The 26832-nt window shown below is 50.8% G+C and overlaps 7 protein-coding genes across 7 annotated transcripts; 3 read left to right on the top strand and 4 right to left on the bottom strand.

The window, feature by feature from the left end:
* Nucleotides 1–341: 341 nt before the first annotated feature.
* Nucleotides 342–1638, top strand: BO94DRAFT_539895 (xanthine phosphoribosyltransferase). The gene is made up of 5 exons (XM_025612798.1): nt 342–401; nt 604–710; nt 772–1084; nt 1133–1245; nt 1316–1638. The coding sequence occupies exons 1-5, from the start codon at nt 369–371 to the stop codon at nt 1362–1364; spliced, it is 615 nt and encodes a 204-aa protein (XP_025462524.1). The 5' UTR covers nt 342–368; the 3' UTR covers nt 1365–1638.
* Nucleotides 1589–2588, bottom strand: BO94DRAFT_539893 (dolichol-phosphate mannosyltransferase subunit 3). Its single transcript, XM_025612797.1, has 3 exons — nt 2449–2588; nt 2309–2377; nt 1589–2233 (listed from the first exon to the last, which is right to left on the bottom strand). The coding sequence occupies exons 1-3, from the start codon at nt 2494–2496 to the stop codon at nt 2072–2074; spliced, it is 279 nt and encodes a 92-aa protein (XP_025462523.1). The 5' UTR covers nt 2497–2588; the 3' UTR covers nt 1589–2071.
* Nucleotides 2589–3397: 809 nt separating this feature from the next.
* BO94DRAFT_560667 (ABC1 kinase family protein) lies at nt 3398–8411 on the top strand (the record flags this gene model as incomplete). Its single annotated transcript, XM_025614172.1, has 10 exons — nt 3398–3719; nt 3790–3924; nt 3983–4102; nt 4158–4279; nt 4579–5532; nt 5591–5659; nt 6235–6636; nt 6699–8038; nt 8101–8245; nt 8283–8411. The coding sequence occupies 10 exons, from the start codon at nt 3398–3400 to the stop codon at nt 8409–8411; spliced, it is 3738 nt and encodes a 1245-aa protein (XP_025462522.1).
* A 658-nt stretch (nt 8412–9069) lies between these two features.
* BO94DRAFT_560666 (holocytochrome c synthase CYC3) lies at nt 9070–11643 on the bottom strand (the record flags this gene model as incomplete). Its single annotated transcript, XM_025614171.1, has 4 exons — nt 9070–9319; nt 9380–10038; nt 10097–10184; nt 11030–11643. The coding sequence occupies 4 exons, from the start codon at nt 11641–11643 to the stop codon at nt 9070–9072; spliced, it is 1611 nt and encodes a 536-aa protein (XP_025462521.1).
* A 689-nt stretch (nt 11644–12332) lies between these two features.
* Nucleotides 12333–15560, top strand: BO94DRAFT_560663 (Yip1-domain-containing protein; the record flags this gene model as incomplete). Its single annotated transcript, XM_025614170.1, has 9 exons — nt 12333–12365; nt 12450–12566; nt 12660–12846; nt 12904–14002; nt 14024–14113; nt 14176–14180; nt 14373–14374; nt 14543–14884; nt 14958–15560. 9 exons carry the CDS (start codon nt 12333–12335, stop codon nt 15558–15560), a joined length of 2478 nt encoding a protein of 825 aa, XP_025462520.1.
* A 3161-nt stretch (nt 15561–18721) lies between these two features.
* Nucleotides 18722–20702, bottom strand: BO94DRAFT_477483 (uncharacterized protein; the record flags this gene model as incomplete). The annotated part of the gene is made up of 4 exons (XM_025608645.1): nt 18722–18772; nt 18833–18925; nt 18978–19025; nt 19083–20702. 4 exons carry the CDS (start codon nt 20700–20702, stop codon nt 18722–18724), a joined length of 1812 nt encoding a protein of 603 aa, XP_025462519.1.
* Nucleotides 20703–24134: 3432 nt separating this feature from the next.
* On the bottom strand, nt 24135–26101 carry BO94DRAFT_527001 (proteasome regulatory particle base subunit RPT6). The gene is made up of 3 exons (XM_025610373.1): nt 25501–26101; nt 24739–25414; nt 24135–24640 (listed from the first exon to the last, which is right to left on the bottom strand). The coding sequence occupies exons 1-3, from the start codon at nt 25733–25735 to the stop codon at nt 24382–24384; spliced, it is 1170 nt and encodes a 389-aa protein (XP_025462518.1). The 5' UTR covers nt 25736–26101; the 3' UTR covers nt 24135–24381.
* Nucleotides 26102–26832: the final 731 nt, after the last annotated feature.

Here is a 26832-nt window from a genome sequence, read left to right as displayed (position 1 = left end):
TTCCAGATAGGGTAAGGGCCCCCATGCGTCCATGATTCGATCTGTCGTGTCACGGCAGCCGAAAAGTACTCGGCATGGAACCTTATCCAGTTCTCCAACCTGTGACGCAGGTGTTCCTTTAATAAATAGAAAAAAAAAAAAAATTAGAGGGGGGAGGAGGGTTGAAAAAACGAGGGAAAAATTTTTTGGATCAAATTTACCCCTCATATGTAATCTTGACTTCGCAATACCAACAGTGACCTCACTCATCTTCTTGCACACGCCCCAAAGTAACCTCACCCGAAGCCTTTGTGTGATCATTTCAGATTTAACTTATCACATATCCTCATTCTATCATTTCTTGCAAATCCCTTGCACTATTCGTCAAAATGCCGCAGAAGCTTTATGTCACGTACAACGAGGTATGTTTGCTTTTGGGGCCTTTGCGTTTCCTATCCCCTTCGATCTTCCATGAATATTTGTATCGCCAATGCATGTGTGGTGCTTATCCACCACTGCCCTGCATGCATGCTTCTTTGGCCTGGCGATGTAGCCCAGGTTGATTGCCGCATGCTGTCTATCTTCCGATTAATCACTCCGCTAACATATTTTGACCTCTGACAGGTTCACAAACTATGCCAGGATTCCGCCGACAAAATCTTGGACACCTTCCACCCCAATCTTATGATTGCTATCGGCGGTGGTGGATATATTCCTGCTCGGATTCTTCGGTTCGTTGAATAATTATGACGACGGCTAGGAATCTCGTTCTGACGCCACTCTTTTGGATAGGTCATTCCTGAAGCGCCAGGGAGAGCCTAACATTCCGATCCAGGCTATCGGCTTGTCGCTCTATGAGGACCTAGGCCGCGGTGACCCCGAAGAGGTTCCTGGAACCAAGGTCACCCGTACACAATGGTTGGACCTTAGCTCCTTGGAGATGGCGAACCTTATTGGCAAGAATATTCTCATTGTTGACGAAGTTGACGACACCCGGACAACCCTTGAATATGCAGTCCGCGAGCTCCAGAAGGATGTTGAGTTGGCACAAAAACAGCTTGGGCGGGAAGGCGAGAAGACGAACTTCTTCATCTTCGTTCTTCACGTATGTATATTCACCTTCTTCTCTTGCAAGCACTAACAATTCCTTTAGAACAAGGACAAGTCCAAGAAGGGAGTCTTGCCGGAGGATATGGTGGAGTGTGGCCGTTACCATGCAGCAGTCACAATCGATGATGTCTGGATCTGCTATCCATGGGAAGCTAAGTACGGGATCCAGCAAGCAAAGTGCCACATATAGCATTCATGGACTATCACTAACCCAGCCTTCTAAAAGGGACATCGATGAGCACGACAGATTGGCCCAACAGACACCTCTCCCGTGAGCTTAAACTACTCAAATCAATATCACTCGCCCCTAGCTACGTCTTTGCATTGCTTCTTGCCTGGAAATCCTGTTTATGCTGTCCATGCATAGATATTGGCTCTCATTGGTTGCACATATAATGCTTGGCTCCTTTAGACGTTGCAGGAGATTTATACGTTTCAGATTATCTACGGAAAGGTGTTTTTGATGGATTCTTTTTATTAGAATAAAAGCAATTTAGTGCTGTGGATGACGAAGATCATTGCTTGCATACCGGTCATGGGCGCCCCTTGGACACATTCAGTTTTAATGACCGGTATCACATGGACTAGCATTCTAGTTTGTTTAAACGTAGCATACAGTAGGCTACTCGTTGAAGAACCCATCCCTTTCAGGCCGCTCAGTATTAAGAGGTGATATAAGATTTGCACCTGTAGGGCAAGCACCATGCGATAGGGGGTTTAGATGGCCTACAACGCAGAGCTGTACCCACAGGCGCGATGGTAAGGTGGGTATCAGTATCGCCCAGGCTAGACATTCTCGCACAGCACAAGGCCGTAAACACAACATCAATTTAGCGCTGAATCCATTACCTAGTAGTTACTTCAGCCCCATGGCGCTTCTGCGTACGGGGCGGTTTTAACGCCCTCGAGAGACCCAACGTTGAAATTGAGACCACCGCCAGAAAATCCCATCGCGCGTAAATGGCTGAACAGAATAGAGAATTTAATCGACGTCGACATTCGCCTTGCGCAACTCGGCCTTGGCCTGTTCGATCTCCTTTTGTAGCTCCTCATGCGCCTCGGGAACGTCATTGAAAGTCAAAATCGCCAGACCCAGCCGGCCAAGAAGATAACAGCCGAAGCATATTAGTGCGTAGAATGGCAACTGTTCAAGATGGGCGCAAATGTCAGCGGCGAGTCAAGGAGAGGAATGGGAGGTCCGCGGAGGTGCAAGACATACAACAGGAATGATTTCTGTTTGGACTGTTTCGTTAAGAGGAACAAGACCCAGGTATAAGACAAGGTAGAGCTGGCATTGAGAATATGCTAGTTAGCGACGTAATGTGCGACCGCAAGGTATAGACGGAGTTAGCAGCGCACCGAAGAGACAAGTAGGAGAACCGAGAGAGTCTGCTGAGCACGCGTCATGATGGAGTCACAAAATGGATGGCGAGGACAAAGAATAGGTCGCAAGGAAGGTAGGATAAGTTAGAACGGGTAAGTAAAAGAGATAACCTATGGTCCGTCCTTTGATGTACAGTGTTGCCCGGGTTTAGAATGAGGGACTGCGGGAAGATGAGCTGCTGTCTTCTTGATGTTCTCCGGAGTGCCTTTGCTATCTGGGGCGGGTCTCGAATGACTGCGGCTCCGGGCCAGTTCGGCTCGCCGTACTCCATTCCGAAGTAGGTCTAGTTAGTTCTACGGAGTACTAGTAGTAGCTCTTTTGTTATTCTTCATTATTATTGACCGTTTTTTTTTCTTTCTTACCTCGTCATGATACATATCGGTTTTCGATGCCCTATCATTAATTGGTACTCCGTATAGATACAAGTTGAAGCTGAAGGGAGGAGGGGGGGGGGGGGGGGGGAGAAAGACATTTGTTTTTGGTTCTTGCAACACGTACTCTGTAATCAATATTGTGATTTAGGATTCGTCGTTCAAATAAGGGAAAGAAGGGGGTTTATATGGCTACAGTTCTACTAAATATTCTTTTCAATGTTCAAGTTTCTCTCTCCAATGATACGTGTTACACATGCCTGCCTTCCCATAGATACGTCCTGCAACATTTGGAGAACTTATCGGGATTCTTCACGAGGCATAGCTCCTCGCGCTAGCTCCGATCAGGTGAAGAACACCATCATGCATTCGCTTTGTACTCTATAGTATCCAACTTAGTGGCCATCCAACATCTCCGGCAGTTATCTCGAACTTAAGGATATTTCTTTTTGTTACTCTTTTATCATTCTTTCGTCTTGATTTTGCTTTACCGACAACGCGCGGGCTTCAGGAAATGAACCCCCCCGGTGAAGTTCCCGGTGTTCAAAAGAGCATGCACGGCAACGCTCATCAAGTTGATCGATCCCTGACAACCGTCCGAAGTTCCGACAGGATACAATGTGCTTCTTCGAGTCAGGCTCTCTCCGAGTTCGCTCTACTGCCACCGGCACTCACGCCCACGGAAACTGAGCCGTTGCCATCTGAAGAGCAGAAGATCCTGTTTCACTCCTTGCAAACTTGCCTGCAAAGCGCCGAGGACCTAGAGCTTTCCGAGGCTATCAAAGACATCCCCGGTATTCTTCAGAAGCTGTGGATATGCAGATCCCATTATCTAGTATCAGCCGCAGAGGCTTTGGCGAATGGCAGCAGAGACCGTAAGTCACCACCAGCCCGGTGCCTCCCTGACTAGCCAAGTGTTTTGTTTAGTGCTTAGATGAGTGACAGCATTATGGCGTGCCTCATTTGGACAGACTGGAGTTCTAGACTTTTTCCTCCAACTCATAGCGTCAAAGGAAATTCTTGATAACAAGCTCCTCCTCCATGCGCTACGGCTAATTGGCAATTCCTGTGCCGACACTAGTGAGTTCGGTTCCCTTTCCTGGGTTCAAAGGAAGCTCAAGGTACTGATCCTGATCAGACGAAAATAGAGACACTGTAGTGAAATATAATTATACGTCTGCTATTCTACTGCACTCGAGCAACCCTGAGCTTATTCAAGTGGTCATCCCTGTTCTGTACAACATATGCATCGACTTCGGTAATTGGTGGCCTGCCCAAAATTCTGAGCGAGTTACATTATTGACAACTTATAGGGCCCGCTCAGACTCAGTTAGCTGCTAATAAGATCGTGTATATCCTGCTGAGCTTGGTGAAAGATGGCGCCCTCAGGGATAACGATGCTCTACTCGATTACGTCTTCGAACTCATCGAGTTGGTTGGAGAACAAGGCATGGCTAACCCCTACCCTTCCCGTTTCTGTCCTAACTGGATGAATGTTCAGAACAAGGAACAATCTCTTCGCCTGATGGAACGATCTCCCTTCTTGTGGAGCTTGCTCTTGACGAAGATATCACTTCTGGCCCCGCCCAATTTTCCTGCCTTGTCAATTGCATGGGGCCATATCTGAACAATGCGCGATTCCAAGAATTATGCATCTCCAAGTACCTAGTGCCGGATGTTTTGGCAGTGCTCAGTCGATCGTTGACATTTGGTGCTGATAAATCATCCAATGAGGAAACCCAGGCATTAGCACAGTCCCGATTGAAAATCAATCAAATCCTCGCGGAAATCTCCGCGTCGGCTTCATTTGCGGAGTGCTATCCCCTGAATTCCCCTGTCACACAGTCTCTGAAGATGTGGCTAACATCGGAGGAGGACCAGCTGCAGATATGCGCCTGCGTTATTCTGGGTAACTTGGCTCGATCCGATGAGATCTGCGAAAAGATGATCCAAGACTTGAAAGTACATGAAGAATTGATATCAATCCTCAAAAGTGATGTTCGAGGCGCGGTCTTACACTCCGCACTTGGATACCTCAAGAATCTTGCGATCGCTGGCAATAACAGGCTAATACTTGGAGAAGCTGGTATCATTCCGGCGGTTTCACGTCTATGGCAATACGAGTCGGTTCCGCAGGTTCAGTTCGCTGCAATAAGCATCGCCCGACAGGTAATCGTAGCAGCGATGGATAATATAACTCGTCTGCTCGAGCGACTCCCCGCCGGTGAGAATGACCCAACGAACGAACAGACGTATCTGTCTTTGCTACTTGCGCTGTTCAAAAAGACCGATTCAACCCCCATCAAAACTGAGATCGGACGAATTGTAGCTTCCATATGCCGCACTCTGGTCCCCAAGTCTCGGGAGGAACAGCCTATTGCTGTTGCTCTTGTCGATAGAGCCTTTGACTTGCATGAGGATATCTCACTGCCGGTTGGTGCTATGATCACTCAGTCGCAATGGCCTGTTGTCCGGAGTGAAGGCTGGTTTGCCTTGGCTTTGATGGCATCCGATAAAGCGGGAGCCGCGGCTGTTTCACGATCCCTGCAAAAAATGGAGATTCTTCTGTTGCTCGAGGAGACGTTATATCCGAACCCCTCCGAACCCATGGACGAGACCGAACAAGTGCAAGTACAGAAAGATCGGGACAACATTGTTGTCTTGATGCAGGGGTTATTGAAGAATGATGTAAGCCAGTGATATCCCCGGACAAAGGTTTACATCTGACATTAATGCTCCTTTGCAGCCTGATACGCTCCCCGAATCCCCGAAATCCACACTCCAGGGGTTGATGCATAGCTATGTCTCCAGACATGTTCGTGACACCTAGTGTTGCTGAGTGAGTGCGGAAACATCCTCCATTCTCATCAGTACAGGGTTGCCCATGAAACCATTCTTACCGTTCGTCCAGATCCCAGAGGTTAGCTAGAAGTCTAGAGTCCATGATAATAAAGGGAGGGGGAAGGTTGAAGAATCACCAAAGCCGAGATCGTTGTAGTATTACAGGGTATGGGGTATGTAGAACTAGATCGTACATAGTAAGAGTCACTGGAAAGTGATGACGTCGGCCCACGTGCCCACCCGCCTGGCCGATACCCGAGCTACCTTCCATCCCGACCTTCACCACCAAGCAAGCGCATTCTCACTTTCTCCCCCTTTGTCGGCCTTACGATGTCCACACGGGCCCGCTGTTCTGCTTTTCGATGACTGATCCGCCCGCCTTCGAGCCGGTGTCTTTACGAGAACATGAGGACGGCCGTCCTCTCGGGCCGTTTCTGTTTGAGCCGTGGTAGAAACCCGCTGCTACTGTCCCGCCTTCTTCCGCAGCCTCGATTGCGCTTCTACCGGCCACCTTTATGGACGCAGCAACCTGTCCGAAGGCCCCCCAAGGGAAGACCCTCGAAGGGAACCGTTCTTCTCGCTGCCATGACCCCGGGGGCATTCCTACAGCTGGCCGAGGATGGTGATGAGCAAGATGATAAAACAAGCGAGATGCAGATGCTGGAAGTCTCGCGCCGTGAGGCGCAAAAGACTGTCGCAGAAGATGCGCGAGGCTTAGCGAGGCTCTGGCAATCGCTGTTTGTTTATGGCTACTATTATATATATGATCCGATTGCGACGGGCTTCCGATTTGTTCATTTAGTTGTAATCTTCCTCCCCGTCATCCTTGCGGCTCCGACTCTATGCTTTGGAAGGCGACTGAAGGACCGTGAGGGAATACGGACAGGGACACTCTGGTGGTATAAATTTCTGGTCCGATCCATGGAACGTGCAGGTCCAGCATTCATCAAGGTAAATCTCTCACCGTGGAGCTCTCCGAGTCCGCAATTCGCTTACTCCTGTCACTCTATTAGCTCGGACAGTGGGCGGCCTCCCGTACTGACATCTTCCCACCGGAACTATGCGACATCATGTCATCACTCCATTCCAACGCCCCAGCACACTCATTGCATCAGACTAAAAGGACTATAAGGAAAGCCTTCAACTGGTTGCCGTTCGAGGATATATTCGAGGAATTCCAAGAAGAACCCTTGGGGGTAGGCGCTATCGCGCAGGTCTACAAGGCAAAGTTGAAACCTAACCTTGCGGGGACCGATGACGACTTTAATCTCCAACCGCACGGTTTACGAGACAAGGTCCGGAAGAATGTCGGTGCATTAGTCAAGAGCTCTCCCCAGCGGGTTCCGTCGTCTTATGTGGCCATCAAGGTGCTTCATCCTAGGGTAGAACGCGTGATACACAGGGATTTGGAGATCATGTCGTTCTTTGCGTCTTTGATCAATGCTATACCTACCTTGAATTGGCTATCATTACCGGATGAGGTTCATCAGTTCGGTGAAATGATGAAATTACAACTGGATCTACGGATCGAAGCAACCAATCTCGTCTTGTTCCGTGAGAAGTTCAGGTCCCGGACCACGGCCTGGTTTCCATACCCATATCTGGACTACTCTACCCGTGAGGTGTTGGTGGAGGAGTTTGCACAGGGCATCCCCCTCTCAACTTTCCTTGACGTCGGTGGAGGCGTTTACCAGGAAGAAATCGCCAACGAAGGCCTGGATGCATTCCTCCATATGCTATTGATCGACAACTTCGTTCATGCGGATCTGCATCCCGGGAATATCATGGTACGATTTTACCGGCCGAGCGAACTGGACTTATCACTGGGAAGCAAGTCTCGCGCATCGGATGCACCAACTGCGGCGGAGGTCGACGTTACAGAATCCGTGCTCGCACGGTTGCGCCCGCATGCCAATGATCGACGCGACTGGAAGAAAGCACTTGACAAGCTAAATGCTGAAGGCTATCGACCCCAGCTCATATTCATCGATACCGGCCTAGTGACTCAGTTGAACGAGCTCAATCGGAGCAATTTCATCGATCTGTTTCGCGCCATTGCGGAGTTCGACGGGTTTCGAGCAGGCGAGCTCATGGTTGAACGGTGCCGCCAACCGGATGCAGTAATTGACCCGTATTATTTCGCATTGGGGATGGAACACCTAGTGTTGAATGTCAAGTCGCGCACGTTCGCCCTAGGTAGCGTCAAGATCGGAGACGTACTAAGTGAGGTCCTAGCTTTGGTCCGAAAACATCACGTTAGACTCGAGGGGGATTTTGTCAACGTTGTCATTTCGTGTCTTCTCCTTGAGGGGATCGGACGCAACCTGGACCCCAACCTCGATCTTTTCAAGAGGTAAATAGATCTTTCTTACCTTTCTGTTATTCCAACGATCCGCTAACTTGATTGCTTCCTAGTTCCCTCCCCATTCTGCGGAAACTGGGGTCTAACACTACCTCCTTAAAATCCGTCCGGTCGGGCGACATGTCTATGCTCCGTGTCTGGGTAGGACTTGAAGCGCGTGAACTGCTCCAAAGCAGTTTTGAAAGCGTCGAGAAATGTGTCAAATATGATCTCCTATCCCCTAACATATGAATAGAGGTTGTACAAGGAGCGAGAAACACAGAGCCGGGAAGTCGCATTTTTCCCCCGCTTGTTCGATGCCGAAGCACATGTCCAGACGAGTTATTGCCGCGAGGTGCGACAGAAGACCGGAGTTCGTTGCTAACAACCTCGGTTTATCACGCATGAGGGTCCGCTATGGCTTCCGCCACACAACTGATATGCACTCTACGGAGTCAATAAGAGCGCGCATAGCCGAATTTCCCAGTACTTGCACAAATGGCATGGTTAGGGAAGACCTTTTTGGTCTTCTTTCATGCTGTGTGCCCTGAATAGCAAGAGATCATGGGTTTGGGTTGAAAGAATCCCAACCGAGAGACATTGCCATGTCAAGGCAATCCTGTACAGCATATTAATGTATAGCTATCTATTTATGCAGTATACAATAGAGTATCAACATGAATTTTACCTTGTCATAGCGCTGCTCATGTTGCGATGGCAACACAGAATCCTATATTACATATCAAGGGAGCTATATCAAGAGAGATCCCGAAAAAGGGTAAAAGATGGAGTAGAGAGAACCCAAAAAAACCAAGCAAAAACTCCGTTTCGTCAAATATGACAAACTACCGCCGTATACTCCAGATTCATAGGATCATAAGCATGACAGCCGAAAGGGAGAGCGGGCGCAATCCGAACGAAAACATGAACACAACAGGACGGTTCCATAGAAAGAAGAACTTCACCAGACGCCCGCGCCTTCCCAGAGTGTATATTGCTGAACGGTGTTGAGAAAAGCAAATCGCGGTTATGCGGTACAACAATCAGTTCCCGTTGTTTTCCCGCGCGGAGGAGCCGCTGGCGCGCCACCATACATCTCCTCCCCATCTCATTAGCCGCTCAACGGCAGCAGTTGGCGTGTCTAGAGCAGGTCTAATGTCCAAGTAGAACACAGGTTCGCCGGTTGGCTCGGGAGGTCCAGAATAGTAGTCAATAACATAACGGACCTCTTTCTGACCCGACGGTGTCTGCCGCATTACGAACCAATCATGTCTATCAAAAGGTGGGCTTGTTCTAGAGCAGGCAAGGTTAGCTAGTGATACTTAGCTTATGAAAAATCAAGGGAATACCGACTCAAACTTTGATGGGTACACCCAGCCCAGAGCCTGGAGAATCCGTGCCTTGGGTGTGAGCTCTTGCGGACGACCCTTAAATCGGATGAGCCGCGGCGGTGCAACATCCTGCTTGGCGGGTCCAGCCAATTCCTCCCTGAGCTCATCCATCGCAAGGTTCTCCTCTCCACGACGGCACTTATCCCAACCTTGCGCCAGACCTCTGGAGAATATGCGCTCCCACCGGACAATCTCATCCCAAGCGCCCTCATTCAAGAAATTGTGAACCGCGACCATTGCCTCAACGGCGTCCTGAGGGGTATCGGTATACCCTTTGCGCAACATGGCGTTGTACATCTGCTGGGGAGAAGGATATTCCCAGTTCTCATCCATGTCGGACCTGGGTATAGATGAAATTTCTCGTTCCACGGGAAGATCCACAGTCTGGTTTGGCGCTCTTTCCTGGGAGATTGAGGAGAACATGTAGTTAAGAGGGTTCAGCTTCGAAAGCGTGGGGCGCGATTCTGGGTTTGAGGGAGGCTGCGACTCCGGTGACTTAGACTTCGGAGGCACATAGAACGGGGAGTCGGTGGACCGGACCGGACAGGCACTTGAACTCTCAGAGGCGGATTGGGTTGGCAAAGCCGGGGCAGTATTAGATGCGTGCATAGGACATCCTGGCTATAAAATTCGTCAGACGTCTTGCTTAACATTACCTTGAAGTCACACATCTACTCACTGGAGGAGAGGCATCTGAGGATGCCAAAGATTTTGCAGCCGCGGGCGTCGGCCTGGGTTGAGAGTCTGCCCAAAACCAACCCATTGTACTGGAACACGGGGGTAATCAGAAGTCGTGTGAAAAAAACGAAACGACGGGCAGTTGGAAAAGGGGGGGAGAAAGGTGCCAAAAGTGAACGATGGATGATGTACTATAGCGACGGTAACAACAATAATTCGGCGATACGAAATGATTTTATTTCCAAGCCGGAAAATTCCCGCCCACCGCACGTGATGCCGGGAATCTCCGCCATTGCCCGCAGCCAATCAGGCGTGAGATGATTTATATACCTGCACTTCCTAAGTGCATAGTAGGTGCTAGGTACGCAGGAACTACTAGGGAGACCACAGAAAGTTTTCCAACATGGTGCATTTATTCTTTCTCATGGTGAAACACATCGATTATGTACGACTCTTCCCTCTTCAGAACCCAAGCTGTCCTTGCCGTCATGCTTGGGCAACCTTTCACAAAGCCATATTCCAAGAAGGAAAAAGGCTTGAAAAGAAGGGAGAAGAATAGAGAAGAAGGGAGGAAAGAAAGAGATCAAGGAAAAAAGGGAGCCAGAAGACAAAAGGAGAGATGCCTCGAACGCCAAAAGTTCCCTGACGCCCTCCAGTAACTGAATACCACGTAAACCCACGTAAGTCCGCACGAACTCTCCCGGACCACAATGCTGAACACAAGAAAAACGATATGGGTGCCGGCAAAGAAAGCGTGCCAACAGCAGAGAGAGAGAAACGAAAAAAGGGGTGTCGATATGGGGTGTCCGCATGCCCGAGAGAACGCTGAATGGGGCAACTTCAAGTATACAGAAGGGGTAGAAAGTCGAGCCAGCTCAACCTTCTCAGCTATCAACCTTGAACATCTTTCACTAGCCTGGTCAGAAGCGCATACCCAAGTAGGATCGCGAAGCCAAGCCAGATTTTGTTGCGTCGGACCCAACTCTGGCCAGCTTCTCGGGCGACATGACCGCCCTCCATCACGGCACCAAGTCCGGGTGCGCTACCGTTCGGTCGCCGGCGCAGCGCACTCGTCTCTGGAGAGCATCTAGTCGCAAGACTAGGATCAGGCATCAGTTGGCCGGTATTCGTGTCGATGCGACTATCCTTCATCCATCTCCAGTTATCCTGATCTAGCTCAGGCCACTCGGCGCGAAACTTCAGGCCTCCGTCTCCAGCCTTGACATTATTTATGCCCTTGGCAGTGGGGGTCACTCCCGGAGTCGCGCTAATATGGGAGCCTCCGCCGGTAGAATTCCACCACCTAGATCGCGCTGCCAGCACTCGTCGTTCCGCCTCCGAAGCACTTACACTCCCGGTGGTCATCTCCTCGCTTGTCATGAAGGAGAGCAACCCTATGAGAATGGTAGAAACCTCCCACGCGGGATTGAAGGACTTTGGGTGAAAATCGCTGATGCTGAGGCACAGTCGAGTTGATGGTTGAAAGCGACCGCTGGGAGTGTGCATGCGGATTGCCGGGGGGGCAAACGGGTATTCGGGCGGGAACATCAGGGTACCCCAATACTGACCATTTTCGTACGGTGTCCCCGGGGGGCCTGTTAGGATGTAATGCCATCTGAATAGAGTGTCAGCCCCAGGGAGAGCGAGAGGAGGGAGGTGGGCTGTAACAGTCTGCTGCAGGTGACGTACTCGAGAATATTGGACTCTGATGGATGTGCCACAATGTACGGCGGTGGGTTCTTCTGGATATTCTGGTACTCGCGAGTAAGCTGCTCGGCGGTTAGTTGGAAGATAAGGGGTTGGCAGCTCTTGAAAGGGCCTAACGCACGCGCTTGAAAGCCGCTTTGGTCGCCATCCTTATAGTTCGTTCGGGCTGTGCAGTGGGCTTTCCAGCCGAGTCACGGACGGGGCGAAGAGGGGAAGAACAGAGGGCGAAAGGGGGAAAGCAGCAAAAGCTGGGGGCAATGGGACTGGAACAGGAAGAAGACCAAGCGCTTGAAACAATTTTCAAAGAGAAATGGGGTAGACGGAAGCAGGTCGCAAGGCAAACGCCGTCTCACGATGGGGGATCTCGTTCTATAGTTAGTTTTAGTTGCGCTGCGGCCTGGCCTGAAGCAACTCCCCCGGAGGCACCTCGGGGAAAGGTCACGTGCGTGGGCGGCGGATGGCTTCATCTTCTCCGCTCCGGAAGGGAAAGCAAGAAAAGCAGGTCTTGTCTGGCCATTGCCGCCGCAGCAATGTCCTCCCCACTCTCCGCCGACGACGAAGATGTTTGTGATGCATCCCCTTTGATCATTTCTGAGCAAGTCCCGGGCCTTGTGCACTGACCATTGTGAACGTCCTCTGCTGTCTAGATCTTCGCGCGCCTTCAACAGCGTGCCGATCCGAAAGTCCTGGAAGAGCAGCAGCAGGCGGTTGATGAGCGGGCTCGTGCAATCTACCAGAAAGCGCAGACACGACTCGAGGAATTGGTAGGAACAGCTCCTCCGTCCTTGTTGGCCCTGGGCCGAGGGCGATATACATCAAGTGTCATGATGAGCTAATCAGTGAGCCTATACCACTAGATTGACCAGAATTCCACATTGCCATGTGCGATTTCTTCGGTGCAAGTCCATGGCGCTCACCACACGCGCAGAGGCTTTCTGGAGCGGGTTTTCAACCCTCTCCTAAGCAGTAACCAGGACAGACCCTTTACGCTCTCCGAGGCCTTGCGGGAAGTTTCGGCACGTGCGGACAAGCTCAACAGATTCGGTTGGTCTCCTCCCCGACAGAAAATAGCTACGGACTCAGACCTAATTTGATCTTAAGATATCTTCCAGCAGCCTGTTTCGGTGTATTTGGACCAGTCCCCGGGAGTAGACGCGCAGTCGGGTATACCGACTCTCAGTGTCCATGTCTCGGCCAAGGAGAAGTCCCGTGTAATGTTGAAGACGGGGACCGATCTTGGAAACACCGAGGGGTCGGCCTATGGTAATCTTCTTTGGCGCAATGTTTTCGGAGGTGCAGAGAATTTGAATTTGAATGCCTCGTTGGGTACCAGAACAAGATCCGCCTACCAAGCCACCCTGGAAACACCGGTTTTCAGTGACCCGGACTTCTGTCTAGAGCTTGGTGGTCTCGCTAGTGCCACGCAGAAGTCTTGGGCAGGCCACGAAGAGGTGCTCAAAGGAGGATGGACCAAATTTCGATGGGCGAGTCCTTCCGGTCAGCGCCATGAATTTGGCTACAATGGTTTCTGGAGACAAATGACTGGGCTTTCCGAGAGCGCTTCCCCTACTGTCCGAGCTGATGCAGGCGACAATGTGAAAAGCAGCGTTTTCCACAGTTGGACCAAGGACCGAAGAGATAGCCCCCTTCTCCCCTCTCGTGGCTATTACGCCAAGGCGTTCAACGAGGTGGCCGGTTGGGGCCCTCTTAAAGGTGATGTTTCCTTCTGGAAGTCGGAGATTGAAACGCAGGCCGCAGTGCCCATTCCTATCCCTGGCCTTAAAGGGGACAGTGGCATCAGTTTGACCACTGGGTTCCGCGCCGGCCTCCTGTACCCTCTTGGACTTGACAGCGATTCCCGCCCCCAGCTTTCTCGCACCAATGACCGGTTCGTCCTTGGAGGCCCTACGGATGTTCGTGGTTTCCGTCTCTGCGGCCTTGGCCCCCATGATGGAGCAGATGCCGTTGGGGGTGATGTGTATGCGGCAGGAAGTGCAAATCTGCTGTTCCCGCTCCCCAGAGTAGGCGCCGAGAAGCCTCTACGACTGCAGGCCTTCGTAAACGGCGGACGGTTGTTGCCCCTGCGAACGACAGAGAAAAACGCACCTACTTCGAGTACAGAGGTGAAGGACGCCATGGTTTCCACTGTTTCCGAGCTAGCCAACGGCCTGCCTAGCATCGCGGCAGGGGTAGGACTCGTGTACGCCCATCCGGTGGCCAGATTCGAGTTGAACTTCTCTTTGCCGCTGGTACTCCGCAAGGGCGAGGAAGGCCGGAAAGGGCTGCAGCTCGGCATCGGCATTAATTTTCTGTAGAAATTCTTTGACATTGTAACAAACTACATAGAGAAGGCTGATGGACAAGGGAAAGCAGAGAGGGTGTTGTTTCTTTCCTTCTTCCTTCCTTTCTTCTTTTTTTTCCTAGTTCAAAGGGAGGGGGGTTTCCATTCCGTTAGAGGCATGAATACAGCGTTGATGTTCGAGATGTTGTCCAGCTCCATTCACGGAGTATACATAACTAGAAGGAGCGATGGCTTGCGGACTTAGGCATCAAACCTCACCGCCCACCAGCTGTTCTCTATCTGCAACTCCGTCATTTCCCTCCTCTCGGTCACTGACCATTCCCTCGGCTCGCCTCTTCCGATTGATACTACGACAACGCGACACGTATCCCACGTCCTTCCTTTATACCCGTTTCATTCATCCGACATCGTCCCCGAACCCTGGCCACAATGGCCCAGTACTACCCGCAACAGCCGCCTTACGGCGTGCAGGCGTCGGCGCAGAACCTCCAATTCTACCCTTCATCCTATGGCTCTGTATCAGGCCACACGACCCCGTCGCAGGCATCCTATGGCGCCTTTGGCGCAGCGTCTAATCCAGCATCCCAGGCGTATCCCGCCGGAGGGGTTGGTGGCGGATATGGGGGGTTTGGATCTCCAACTGCGGGAGTTAGTGGAAGGATGGGCGAACAGGGAGGATTGAGGACTGGATGGCTTGCCGCTTTTGGCACAGAGGGCTATGAGGGAGAGCCGCCACTTCTGGAAGAGCTGGGGGTCAATTTTGAGCATATCCGCACGAAGGTTTGTACAACAGACTGCGTCCGATCAGCTATCGCGAACCTCACTGACCGAGCCGCCCATATTCGCTTTATAGACGCTGACTGTGCTCAATCCTTTCGCACGTATTGACCAACACCTTATGGACGACAGCGATCTCTATGGAGCCCTTCTTTACATCGTCCTGTATGGAACGTTCCTATTGCTCTCTGGCAAGGTCTTTTACGGTTACATCTATGGTGTTGCAGTCTTTGGGACCGTTGCTTTGCATTTGATCCTCAGTCTGATGTCCCCGGCCCTGGACACAGTTCCCGTACCCAACACTGCAGACCCCGCCAATTACTCTCCCCACCACAAGCCCTCTATGTCCGACGCCTCCGCCGCCGGCCACTTCTCCGCTACTCTGACCTTCCCACGTTCTGCCAGCGTCTTGGGGTACTGCTTCCTCCCACTAGTGCTAACCAGCTTAGTGGGGATTTTGACCCCTATGGACACAATGTTCGGGTATCTACTAACTACCGCAGCCGTGGGGTGGTGCACGTACAGCTCCTCGGGAATGTTCTGTGCCGTTGCGCGCATGCGTGGCATGAGGGGCTTGGTTGCTTACCCGCTGGCACTGTTCTATGTTGTTTTTGGGATCATGGGAATCTTTTCATCTCGTGGGAGCGGAACTTTAGCTGCTAGAACAGGTGCAGCCTAAGGCATGGGTGTATTAATCGAATCACGACAACGAACCCCTAAACCTCGGTTTCTCCTCCTTTCCCACTTCTCCTTCAAAAACTGCTTTCCCTCACAGCGTAGGCACGGAGTCTGAGCTTATATGCTCTTCCAAAGACTTGAAATATAGTCTTCTCGGCCATTGATCTCGGTCCATATCACATAACCTGTATGTGTAGGAGAGTTTCTGGGAAAACTTCAGCTACATGTCTCTCGATCTTCCCCGGCTATGTTCCAAGAGTATCCGTACACAATCTGCCTGCCAACACTTATGTTTTTGGCAAGAATATGATATTAAGCAAGGCTTGACAATATCAGAATGTCATTACAGGTGTCTACTGCTGAAAGGCAGCTGTGCCTTCACCATGAGCGGGGGCCCAGTTCTCCAACCACTCTCGTGCCTTTTCTAGATTTCCTGCCGTAGCTTCCACGGCGGCGATGCACCATGGCAAATCATAAGTCTTTCCACCAGTTTTTGTGGTCTCGGCTGCGAACATTTCCGCGGCAATGCGGCGTTGCTGGCCTACTTGGTCTGTGCAAAAGTAGAAAAATGCAGTGTTGGGTGCATCTCCCCGGAGGTTGACAGCGTCAAGCAAAGGTCTCACGGTGGATAAAATAGCCGCGGCGCCCATAGATGCGGACGTAGAACTTAAGTCAGATGCAGAGGCTTGTCTAGCTTGCTTCCCCGTTTTGCAATACTCGTTTTGACACCAAGACTTACCACAGCCTGTCATCATCTGGGAGAGGTAGCGACGTTCGATACGCCGTCTGAGCGCTTTCCCTTCGGGGTCATAAGTGTCTACATACAGCGGCCCAAAGCAAATGCTGCAGAGGCCGAGGTTGACAGCACCCTGTGTACCGCGTCCATCAAGCGTCCGTCCGCAATTCTGATTTAGACAAATGCGAGGAGTGGGTCGGGAAAGACGTTCCAAATCATGATGGCGAAGATGCGTCTTCATGTCCCGCAGTCGGATGATCTTGTTACAAAGATGGCAATCGGTCGTCCGGCTGCCATCCACTAATTCATGCGGGGTTAGGCCCGAGACTAAGACGTCCGGGTCATGAATATCAGGGTCCGATTCACTTCGTTGGGGAACCACAAGATGGCAGAATTGGCAGAGAATAGGTTTGGCCGGGCAGACAGTTGTGCGATGCCGGGCAAGACGTGTGAGGTCTTCCGCCTCAAAACCACAGCCTCCACAGGAACGTTTGGTGTGAAAGAAGAAATTGTGTCTGCATTGTTCTGTAAGGCCATTGCCATAGGCTGAGTCATGCGGACAGTGCCAATGATTCTGCCATTCTGTCGAACGCTTCTGGAAGACATTCTGGCACTGAGAGCAGAGTATGTTGTTCCGAAGGCAGAAGTTTTCATGCAGCATCAATGTCCGTTGAGGTACCCATTGATGGCAGTTCTTACACTGTACGTCACCGGGGTCATGACTTTCCGACCCGAGACTTGAAAGACTTCCATGACCTGCGAGTGAGGGCCCAGCATAAACCTGTAGGCTGTATGGCAGATGTGGAGCTGAGACTCCCGCGTCTGAGCTGTCAGGGGAGGTGCAAGCATGGACCGATATATACAAAATCTCGGCCCTTTCCATGTCCACATTCGTCGGCTGGATCATGATCCGTTTAGCCCGCCGGCTTGATAGTTCACCAAATACATGCTCGTCTTCCCGTGGTCGATTTCGCTGGCGAGCGGAAAGGGGGCTGGCAAAGAGAAAGACATCTGCATTATCGGCACCCTCAACAGATATCTCAAATGCATTTGCGGGATCCCACTTAAGAAGCTCGTAATCGACATAATCCCCGGGCGCTACCTGACCGGTGACTACTTGACCGAATCGCAGTTCGCCACCGATAGATGTGCCTGCTCTAGTATTGGACACACGGGAAACCTTTTCCAATCGTTTCTGTAAAGTCTCTCTGGCTTGATCCTCGGTCAAGGCGACGATATCCACCTCCAAGTCCGTATCCACGACACAGATGCCATTGCCATGAGGCTCGACTTTATCAACCAAAAATTGAAACGACTGGTCGCCTCTCCCTGCAACGGTAAGAACCTCCCCCGAGGTTAATGTGGTGTAGTTATCACGCAGCTGTCGTTCGAGCAATGCCTTCCAATCCCCAGGGTCGTATCCAGCTTCAAGAGGACGCAGACGAACGTAGGTGCCTTTCGGCAGTTGCTGTGCGTGAACCGTTACCGTGGTTGACGCAGCTGGTGCGTCGTCCCCCGCATCATCCACAACGCCGGGGGATTCCGGATCCTGTACAGCAATGCCGAGGGCGCCTCGCAGAAACGCACTGAGACCAATCTCATTCTCTGCCGCGGAAAACTCGCGGACGCCAGCATATACCACACGGTCGTTTTGCGGGTTAACAATGCGGAACGTGAGCGGATGGGGCAGTTGTTGCTGGCGATCCACACCCCGCTCGCGCGCTTGGGACTCGGCGGCGAAGGTATGCGGGTTGAAGGGATCAAAAGCGCTGGTGTATTGGCGTGCCGGACCAGACGAATTCACCTCTTGAAGCGGGGCAGCCGCAAGGAGTTGCTCGAGCGCGGAAGGTGGCAGCGTAATCTTATCGCCCGGGAGCCTGGGGATTTGCTGGGGCGGAGCGACGGTCAACTGCGACGACCAGTGCAAGGAGCCTTGGTCCCTAGCCATGGCGCCGAGGGAGGGAGGCAGGAAAGGGGGAAACCTAGGAGAGGGGAGAGGGTGGATGGGAGGGAGGTGGAGAACGTGGGAGCAGCGGAAACCATCTTGGGTCGGTCATGAATGATAAGAAGGTTGATGGGGAGTGATGGGAAGAATGCATCAATCAATCCTCCTCTCATCTGAGATGGCGAAGCGCCGAGCGCCTTCTGGAATCCGGCTGCGGATTTGTCATCCATTCACTTTCTTCTTCGGCTTACAAGCTAAGACATCTTTGCAGTTAGTAGTTGAATGTCTCATTCTGCCCAATCATACGCTCCATGGTATTCAAGAGTGCCGAGAAAACACGCCGGCTAAGGTTTTACCAAACAACCAAGAAAACGATTAGAAAGGAGATGTCCAATGCGTTCAGGTCCGGTCATGGATCCGATATCTACTCGCTCCCTCGCTCCTTACGGACCACAGGGGTGGCCCAAAGGTACATCGGGCTTCAATATAATTCCCTCACACGATGCCTTGTACTAGTATTGCACCAATCGCACTGAAAGTGCCAATGTCAGCGTAAGGCTGGGAGCCCTAGGTAGTGGCTTCAGATGCATACCATCGTTGAGGAGCATCCCTCATTGTGCTCAACGCAATAATCGCCTCGACAGCTCCGGCAGGTTCGCTGACACTCCGCCTTGCACCGGGCACACTGGACTAGCTGTCAGAACGGCGAATATAATGGCTGGGTCGACTTGGCTTACCGTCGGACCGCATTCCCAACAGTCTTTACTTACGCCGGGACCAAACTGCTATATAGTCTAGTCAGAGGTGTCTTCCTGATCAAATGGGGCTTTCTGGGTACAAACCGTATGGTCTTGGGGCTGTTCAGTACTATCCTGGCTGCTCCGAGGACCCCTGACTGCGGTTTGGTGCGGCGAGAGATCGTTCCTTACGCGGTCGGGATGAGGCAAACAATCTTCACAGAACCATTTGTTGCAACGATGGCACCACCGGTCAGTCAAACACTCCGTGCAGCGAGCGATTAGACTTGGTTGCTCGTCCGGAAGCAACACCGGGCGTTTTGCCTTGGCTACAGAGGAAGTATGGTACGGTGGCGGCGTAAGCAGAGGAAGCTTATCGTCCGGGTACTGGCCCCAAAACGTCGGGCCCTCGGGTGAGGTGTGGCAGCTATCACATCCTCGGGGGCCTAGTGCAACAGTGGCAAGTTTTGGCCCAAGCAGTCGGCCTTTAGGATGAGATCCATCCTGGTTCTGCAGTATTGGGGTGTAGAGATCAACGTCGTGTCGGGGACCGTGGCACAATACTGCGTCAAAGGCAATGATGCCTTCGCATTTCTTGATCGTCTCTGCCCAGCCATCCTCAATGCTTCGCTTGAAGAGCTGTCCAGATGGTCGATACCATGCATTCTGTTGATGCATATTACTTTCAGTGTAATCACTGGCTGCGGAGCTGCTGTCTTCAGAAGTCGGAGTCGTGCAAGAGACTTGGCCGGAACATCGTGCGCTCCACCAATCTCGGTATTTGCTGCGAACCATCGCACGAGAATATTGCAAAGGAGCGAAATGGTAGATGCCTTTCACGCGCGGTGTGCCCTTGGGACGCGTGGGTCGGACTGCATGGTTTATGACCTGAATAAGTTTACGCTCATTGAGATGGCGACACTCTCTTATCGACAGAATATTGATGTTGAACCGATCTGTAAGGATTATTTCCGCAATCAGATCCGTCGGGACGGACAGGCCATCCAAGATCAATGTACGCACGTCTTGCAGGAGCGTCTTCCTTTCCAAATTGGCAAAGATGGTCCTCAGAGGTGCCGAGTAGTATTCGTCCTCGGTCATAGAGTCGTTCCTTTGCTCGCTCCTCCCCGTTTGCTCAGTAGAGTCCATAGTAGTTGGACTGGCTAGTTTGGCCCCGTGACATTGGGTCAGATCGAGATGTCGGAAAACATAAGGCGTATTCATGATTAAGGATCGGACAAGGCGAGACGTCGATGTCAGAGCGAACAATGACGGTACCGAAAGATACGGCGCCATATGATCGAGAATCAAACTATTTGATAGGACGTCAACCAAAGAGGCGCGCTTAGGCGATACGGGTCGGACAGGTTGATGCTGTTGCTTGGGCTGAGTCAACACAACCTCGTCATCATCATCTGCCTGTACTTCACGGATGGTAGGGACAAGGCCCAGTTCCTTTGGTGTCAATCGGCTCGCGCCATAGAAGAACCCCGGCGCACGGTCGATGAGGTTCTGACGATATGCTGCCACCGCACCAAGGGCGAGCTCATCTCTCCTCGTGAACAAGGGGTCAGTGACGGGTTGGATTTCATGAAGCGCGGCTCTGGCCTTGGCTAGTTCCGTCTCCAAAAGATCAATCGTCGACTGAAGAACGGCCGGCATGGCTTTGATACTACCGGGATCGATGGCGGTAACTAAAGTGGACCATAATTCGCCTTGGGGCATGCTAGTGAATTATAGCAAATACCAAAACTCTGGGTGCGCAGGGGGCAGAGGAAGAGTGGCAATGCGACAAGGATGAGATCACCGGACTAGAAGATAACGACTAGGATAGACGCGGCGGGGGTAGCTCAGCAAAGGTGGCTGGGTCTTTGGAGTTGGGTAAGTAGGTGGATAGCTATGTATATAGTACCTCACCCGTGCCTAGGGGTGCTGCCAATAATGAGTCCTTCATCCGAAAGATGAACCGACAATAAGGACATACCTACCCAACAACAATTGAGATGGACACAGTGGCAGGAGCGGCCAAGAAAGCAAGTCCGTGGAACCCGTCGGGTGAAAGGGTCAGTGGTTCTAGAAAACTGATGGAAGAAGAGCCCTGTTGAGCTAATTCTTGAGCCCGAGGGGGTAGGAGTGGGGATAAAGAGCTATTTGATGAATTGTCTTGAGTTCAAAGAGACCAAAGTAGAGGATCACCACCACGATAATAGCTAGACTGCAAGGAACTGAAGCAGGTGGGTGTGGGTGGAGGATAGGGCCGATTTAATCAATCCAACCCCCAAGGGACAGGAAGAGGGCGAGGATAGCAAGATCCTCACCTCAGCACTACTTACCCCTACCTACATGGGCAACCATGCGAGCCGAGCCAGTGATCTACTTGGGTTGGCATAGAGATCGAAGGATGGAACTGCAAGTTGTACTCCGTACTCCGGACAGATCACCAGACGGGCCAAGCATTCATCCAATCCGGCCAGGTGGGTCAGCATCGAATTACATACTACTAGATACTAGATAGTAATAATACCTACCTAGTACATAATACTGTGTAGATATGCCCACTCAGGGGGAGGGGGGAACAGATAGGTGTGCAGTGTGTGCAGTGTGTACGGAGTATGCAGGTAGTGAGTGTAGTACTGCACCCCGTCCTAGGGGGACCGACCATCTTAACCTTATGCAGAAGGTATCTTGCCTCTTTGTTCAGCCAAGCCCTCTTTTCCTCCGATCAACAAGAGGAAGGGGAAAAGAACACCTCGACTCCTACTTGGGCAGTAAATACCTAAGGGGAGCACCAAACGGAAAAGGAAGGCACACTGGAAATGAATTGATTACCAGTACGGAGTACTTCGTATAGAAAAGAAATACTGTGTATGGTGTGAAATGCAACCAATATACTTAAGGCCAGAAAGTTTAGGCTGGACGATGATCTGGCAATCAATCATGGTCAGCCCGGGAGGTAAGATGAACAGCCGACAGCCGACAGACGGTGAACAGCCCTCCCTCCACCTGCAGGGAAGGAGGGATAGCCTGATGCCCTCGGCATCCCCACTCGGGTTGATTTCCGACTAGGTAGTATTGGATTAATACCAATGCAAGGGTGAGAAGGAACTATGACAGAACCATGAGAAGGGAGGCAAATAACGGCCTACGGAGTAGACACCTCGTATCTATCTAGTAGTTTATATGGCCGTTATAGTGTAAATACCTAGTCCGTACCTACAGGCATGCGTGATACATCCACACTCGACTCGTACATAGCAGGTGGAAGGGAAGAGGAGCAACCCCCGCTTGCCCCAGGATTTTCGGTCTACCCGTCTCTGTCTCATGGTCTTACCATTACCAATTACCTGTTACCAACTAGATGCCACCTACACCGTACTTACAAATACCACGCTAAGTACTCCGTAGTTTGATAAACCTTGGAGGTTGGAAGGTCATCGGATCTGGACTGCCCCACTTGAGCCGAGACCCTGAGCAATCCATTCAACAAAAATCATTATTATTACTTCAAAGTTCAAAGAATAAAAAGGAAAAGAAAAAATTGGACCCGCTGGTCACGCGCATGTCGAAGTTTCTCTCACGACGCGTCAACCGGAGATCAGCCGGCCAGTCGAGATTCTGGAAAGCCTCTGAAGTCTATCAACTGTGTATCTACTCCGGACCTCTAGGCTACTTAGTACTAGGTACTTTGTGACTGCAGAGTACTCTACTTAGGGATCCACATGGGATTTACTTCATCCGCAGACCATGGTAAACTCCTGGGAGATTGCTCGTATCACGTCTAGGTAGCTTGTTCTTTCAATCATCTCACCATCAAGCCAGATACTCCGCCGGTCTATAGTCTCGATTCAAGCATAGGGAGGCGATGACCCCCGGAGAGATGGACACCCTTCTCTGCGCGGGTCATCCGTAGGCTGGGGTTCTCCGCATGCTACCTACCAGTACCAGCATACACAGTATCATGCGATCTGATGTGGCCTGACTGCTCCGTCCTACTAGTCTGGGCGCCATCTCATAGCGCCCAGAAAGCCAGAACACCTTGGGCTTTGTTGGAGGATGAAGCCTTGAAGGCTGTCAGATTCAGGAGCTACGGACTCTAGCTAAGGGGGCTGAGGATCAGATGACTGCATTAGTCATCTCACAGGCTTCCTCTGCCTTTTATCTCGATCAGATAGGTAGCAGCGGCAAAACCCTCTAGCCTTGCAGCACTCCATGCCAAGTTATGTAGATGCTTACTACTTACCTTATGTACGGAGTATATATACAGGCTAATAATGATCCATACCTCCGTGTCTCGACTGATTTAGCCTATCCCTTTGCAGCCACTGCCAGCCAGAGTCCGAACCCTATTCCTCTTGGCGGCTTGGCCGGCCCCCAATCCATGCTGCTCATCCCTCCGCCAAGCCTACTCTGAAAACTGAGAACTGAGAACTGAGAGGAGCTCTAGTCATAGACAGTACGTATGTACGGAGTAGGTAGTGCCCTATTCAGCTGATTGTTTGGTATTTTGCGTGTCGCTCCGCTGGCAAGCGTCCAGACCACATACCTAGGCAAGAGAGGGTCTTGGCGGGTGACGGAAGTCCCTACGAGACTCCTGCAATCAGGGGCATAGAGGCAGGACACGTACCTTGCATTGCGCTAGGATATACATACTTCACACTTTTCACACTCTACTGTGTATGGTCGGTATGAAGCATCATAGCTAGGCAACAATACTAGAGGATGGTCGAATACGGTGTATGTTATACTTGAACAAATGAATGATGTCGTATGTATTCCCCTTGTCAGGCAAGAGGTTGAGTATAGGTACTGTGTAAACGATATGCAAGTATGATTAGAGCATCACGAAGCCTGGAAGCCAATGATAAATTGGGGCATAAGAAAGAGCTTGGTATGTACTCCGTACTATCTAGTTCGGGGCGGCCATACCTACCAGTAACGAGCCTAGACGATAATCTATGAAGGGCCCAGTGAGTGCTGTATATCGTTGGTTTGTTGACTACTACCTACCTCTGAGAATGCCTGGGGCTGTCTTCCTGTTAGCCTTCACTTCGAAGAAGCTGAGTTTTCAGCATCGAGGTGTACATGTTATTCTTGCTGTTTAGGGTGGGACTCTACTGAACGACCGGACTTGGCAAACAGGTAGACATTATATGAAAAGTCTGCGCAGGTGATTCGCATTTTCTATGCCAAACTGCCAGCAGATACCCGACTACGAGGCATCTAAGAAGTTTTGTATCTAGGCGTTACAACCAATAACCAGGTACAGCACATATAGCAAGGAGGTGTGGAGTGCACAATTGCATATGCATGTAATGATGCCGCCGGGGCGGTCATCAAAGAGCATTCAAACTAATACCATAGTTCTTGTTGTAATAACCCGTTATTAATCACAAACATCCCGTCTTTACTTGAAAAGCTTGGAAACGGCGACTTCCTTGTCGTCATGCTTGTTGAGGATCTTGGCGGTGGCCAGGTCGAAATCCTCTTGGGTAACATGTACTCGCCGCTCTCGGAGAGCGTACATACCCGCTTCTGTACAAACACCCTTCAACTCGGCTCCAGAACACCCGTTCATCTTCTCCGCGATTTTTGTAAGGTTGATGCCTCGCGTCAAGTTCATTGACCGCGAGTGGATTCGCAGAATATCCGCACGAGCTTCCACCCTGCAAAGAGTAACATGGTCAGTCAAACGTGCTATGAGCCCTTTTCAAGCCATGGGTCGAGGCGCCAAAAGGTAAGCAGCATCAAAAGAGATACTCACGATGGCGGTGGGAACTCAATTTTCCGATCAATTCGGCCAGGGCGTAACAAAGCCGGATCCAAAATGTCGAGCCGGTTGGTGGCCATGATGATCTTGATGTTTTTGGTGGGCTCAAACCCATCCAATTGGTTGAGCAGCTCCAACATCGTCCGCTGCACCTCTGAATCACCCGAGCCTGCCGAGTCTATGCGGCTAGATCCGATACTGTCAATCTCATCCATAAATATAATACTGGGAGCGTGCTCTCGAGCCATAACAAATAGCTCACGGACCATTCGGCTTCCTTCACCGATGTATTTTTGTACCAGTTCCGATCCGCTCACTCTAATAAACCGACAGTCGGTATGGTGGGCCACTGCTCGGGCAAGCAGGGTTTTGCCGGTTCCTGGCGGACCGTAGAGAAGAACACCTTTCGGCTGTGCGATACCGAGCGACTCGAACAACTCTGGATGTTTCAAACCAAGCTCAATGACTTCCTTGATTTCCTTGATCTGCTGGTCCAGCCCACCAATCATGTCATACGTGCTGTCAGGTACTTTTTCTACCATCATTAGCGATACCAGCGGGTCAACCGACGAGGGTAACATCTTTTCCAGCTTATAGGAGTCGGAAAGTAGAGCGACCCGCTTTCCCACAGTAAGCTTGCTGATATCAACGCCATCCGCAATGTCCACCACTATAACGTCGCAAACGAGGTTAGTAATTATTACACTAGTCCAAGCAGGCAAAGACTTCAACTGAACGACTGTGGAGGGCCTTTACCGTATTTGCCTTCAGGGTGCACTTTGACAAGAACCTTCTTGGTACTCATCACTTTCACTACCTCCCCAACATAGGAGCCAGGTTGTTGAAGCAGGCCGAGCTCCTCTCGAAGTAAACGGACCCTCGAATTATAGTCGTTTCGTTGTGCTTCCAGTCTCCGTAAGACAGCCTGGCCCTGGATAATCTCGAGCTTCATGCTCTCAATCTTATTGCGATAATAGTTGTCGAGTGCCATGATGGATAGCCAGGAATGACGCTCCTTGGTATGGCCACGGCGAGGCAATCACAGACAACACAACTTCAATAATATATGCGCCTTTGGGGCAAGAACGGCTGATATTTGCGATTTCTTTTCCAAGCCTCAGAAGATACGGAAGAAGAAGGTCGAAGAACAAAGAACAAGGGGATGAGATGTGTGGTGATGGCAACCGGCTAGAGAGAGCTAGGTCTTGCGGGATAGGTAACGCAGTTAGCTGTAGTAGGTGAGGTAACCGACCAACCAACTAGGGAGCTGGTATCAGCACCAGCCACAACAGCCGGGACTAAGGCTGTGTTAAGGTCACATGCTATGACTCACAAAGTTGGTTCCCGTACGATAACGTAATCCACAAGCGAACCGGCCACACAAGCGAACCGGCCACCTCCCCTACATACGTCCGAATCAAGCACTTTTATAGACCCGAAAATTGTATTTTTATATAAAAATCAATTACGTACACGATTAGGACATTGTAATCGCTTATGTCCTAGATTATGACAATCACTGCAGCGTGGTGGCGCCTGTACGAGCCTTGAAGAGGTTGCCAGCCTGGTTTTGTCCGGTATAGATTCTGGCACTTGACGCGTGGATTCTTTTTGTTGGACGTGTTGTATCTCTTTCTGAGCTTCCTGGATGGTAAATCCATTTGTATGCTTAATTTGACGTTGAGAACGGGTCCGCTTTTGATAAGATTTCTCATTGGCAGTGCGTAATTCATGATTTTCTTGAGCCAGGATTATACTGCCATTCAAGGCTATTTCAAAGTCTTTAAACATCTGTTTCAGTGTTTTGTCTGTTGGACTTGGTGGACTTTGCGTACGCTGCCGAAGAAGACGTTTGATTGTGGACACTGACTTTTGTAACTGATGAGTGTTATAAGGTGTTTTAGGATCAGATATAGATGAGTGTGTAGGAGGTGGTGTTGGTGTATGAAGCTTAATATTAAGCTTACTGAGTACTTGTTCTGGGTCTAAAGAGACTAATCCAGCTGCTGTAAAGCTGTTTTGAATATTTTTAGATATATATATCTCCGTACGAGCAAGCGGGAAGGTCTTAAGAAAGTTAAGCTTGTT

The sequence above is a fragment of the Aspergillus sclerotioniger genome (assembly GCF_003184525.1).
Source record: "Aspergillus sclerotioniger CBS 115572 chromosome Unknown BO94scaffold_40, whole genome shotgun sequence".
NCBI classification, from domain to species: domain Eukaryota; kingdom Fungi; phylum Ascomycota; class Eurotiomycetes; order Eurotiales; family Aspergillaceae; genus Aspergillus; species Aspergillus sclerotioniger.
Note: the sequence above shows the minus strand (reverse complement) of the source record. Positions and strands in the feature narration are given on the sequence as shown.

Bases quoted from the DNA above. Each gene is read 5' to 3' on its own strand.
- BO94DRAFT_539895 (XM_025612798.1), top strand. From the start codon at position 369: ATGCCGCAGAAGCTTTATGTCACGTACAACGAG. The intron at 402-603 runs GTATGTTTGCTT...GACCTCTGACAG, and splicing joins TTTATGTCACGTACAACGAG to GTTCACAAACTATGCCAGGA. The intron at 1,246-1,315 runs GTACGGGATCCA...GCCTTCTAAAAG, and splicing joins TGCTATCCATGGGAAGCTAA to GGACATCGATGAGCACGACA.
- BO94DRAFT_539893 (XM_025612797.1), bottom strand. From the start codon at position 2,496: ATGACGCGTGCTCAGCAGACTCTCTCGGTTCTCCTACTTGTCTCTTCG. The intron at 2,378-2,448 runs GTGCGCTGCTAA...TCTCAATGCCAG, and splicing joins TTCTCCTACTTGTCTCTTCG to CTCTACCTTGTCTTATACCT. The intron at 2,234-2,308 runs GTATGTCTTGCA...CATCTTGAACAG, and splicing joins AAACAGAAATCATTCCTGTT to TTGCCATTCTACGCACTAAT.
- BO94DRAFT_527001 (XM_025610373.1), bottom strand. From the start codon at position 25,735: ATGGCACTCGACAACTATTATCGCAATAAGATTGAGAGCATGAAGCTC. The intron at 25,415-25,500 runs GTAAAGGCCCTC...GCGACGTTATAG, and splicing joins GCACCCTGAAGGCAAATACG to TGGTGGACATTGCGGATGGC. The intron at 24,641-24,738 runs GTGAGTATCTCT...TACTCTTTGCAG, and splicing joins ATTGAGTTCCCACCGCCATC to GGTGGAAGCTCGTGCGGATA.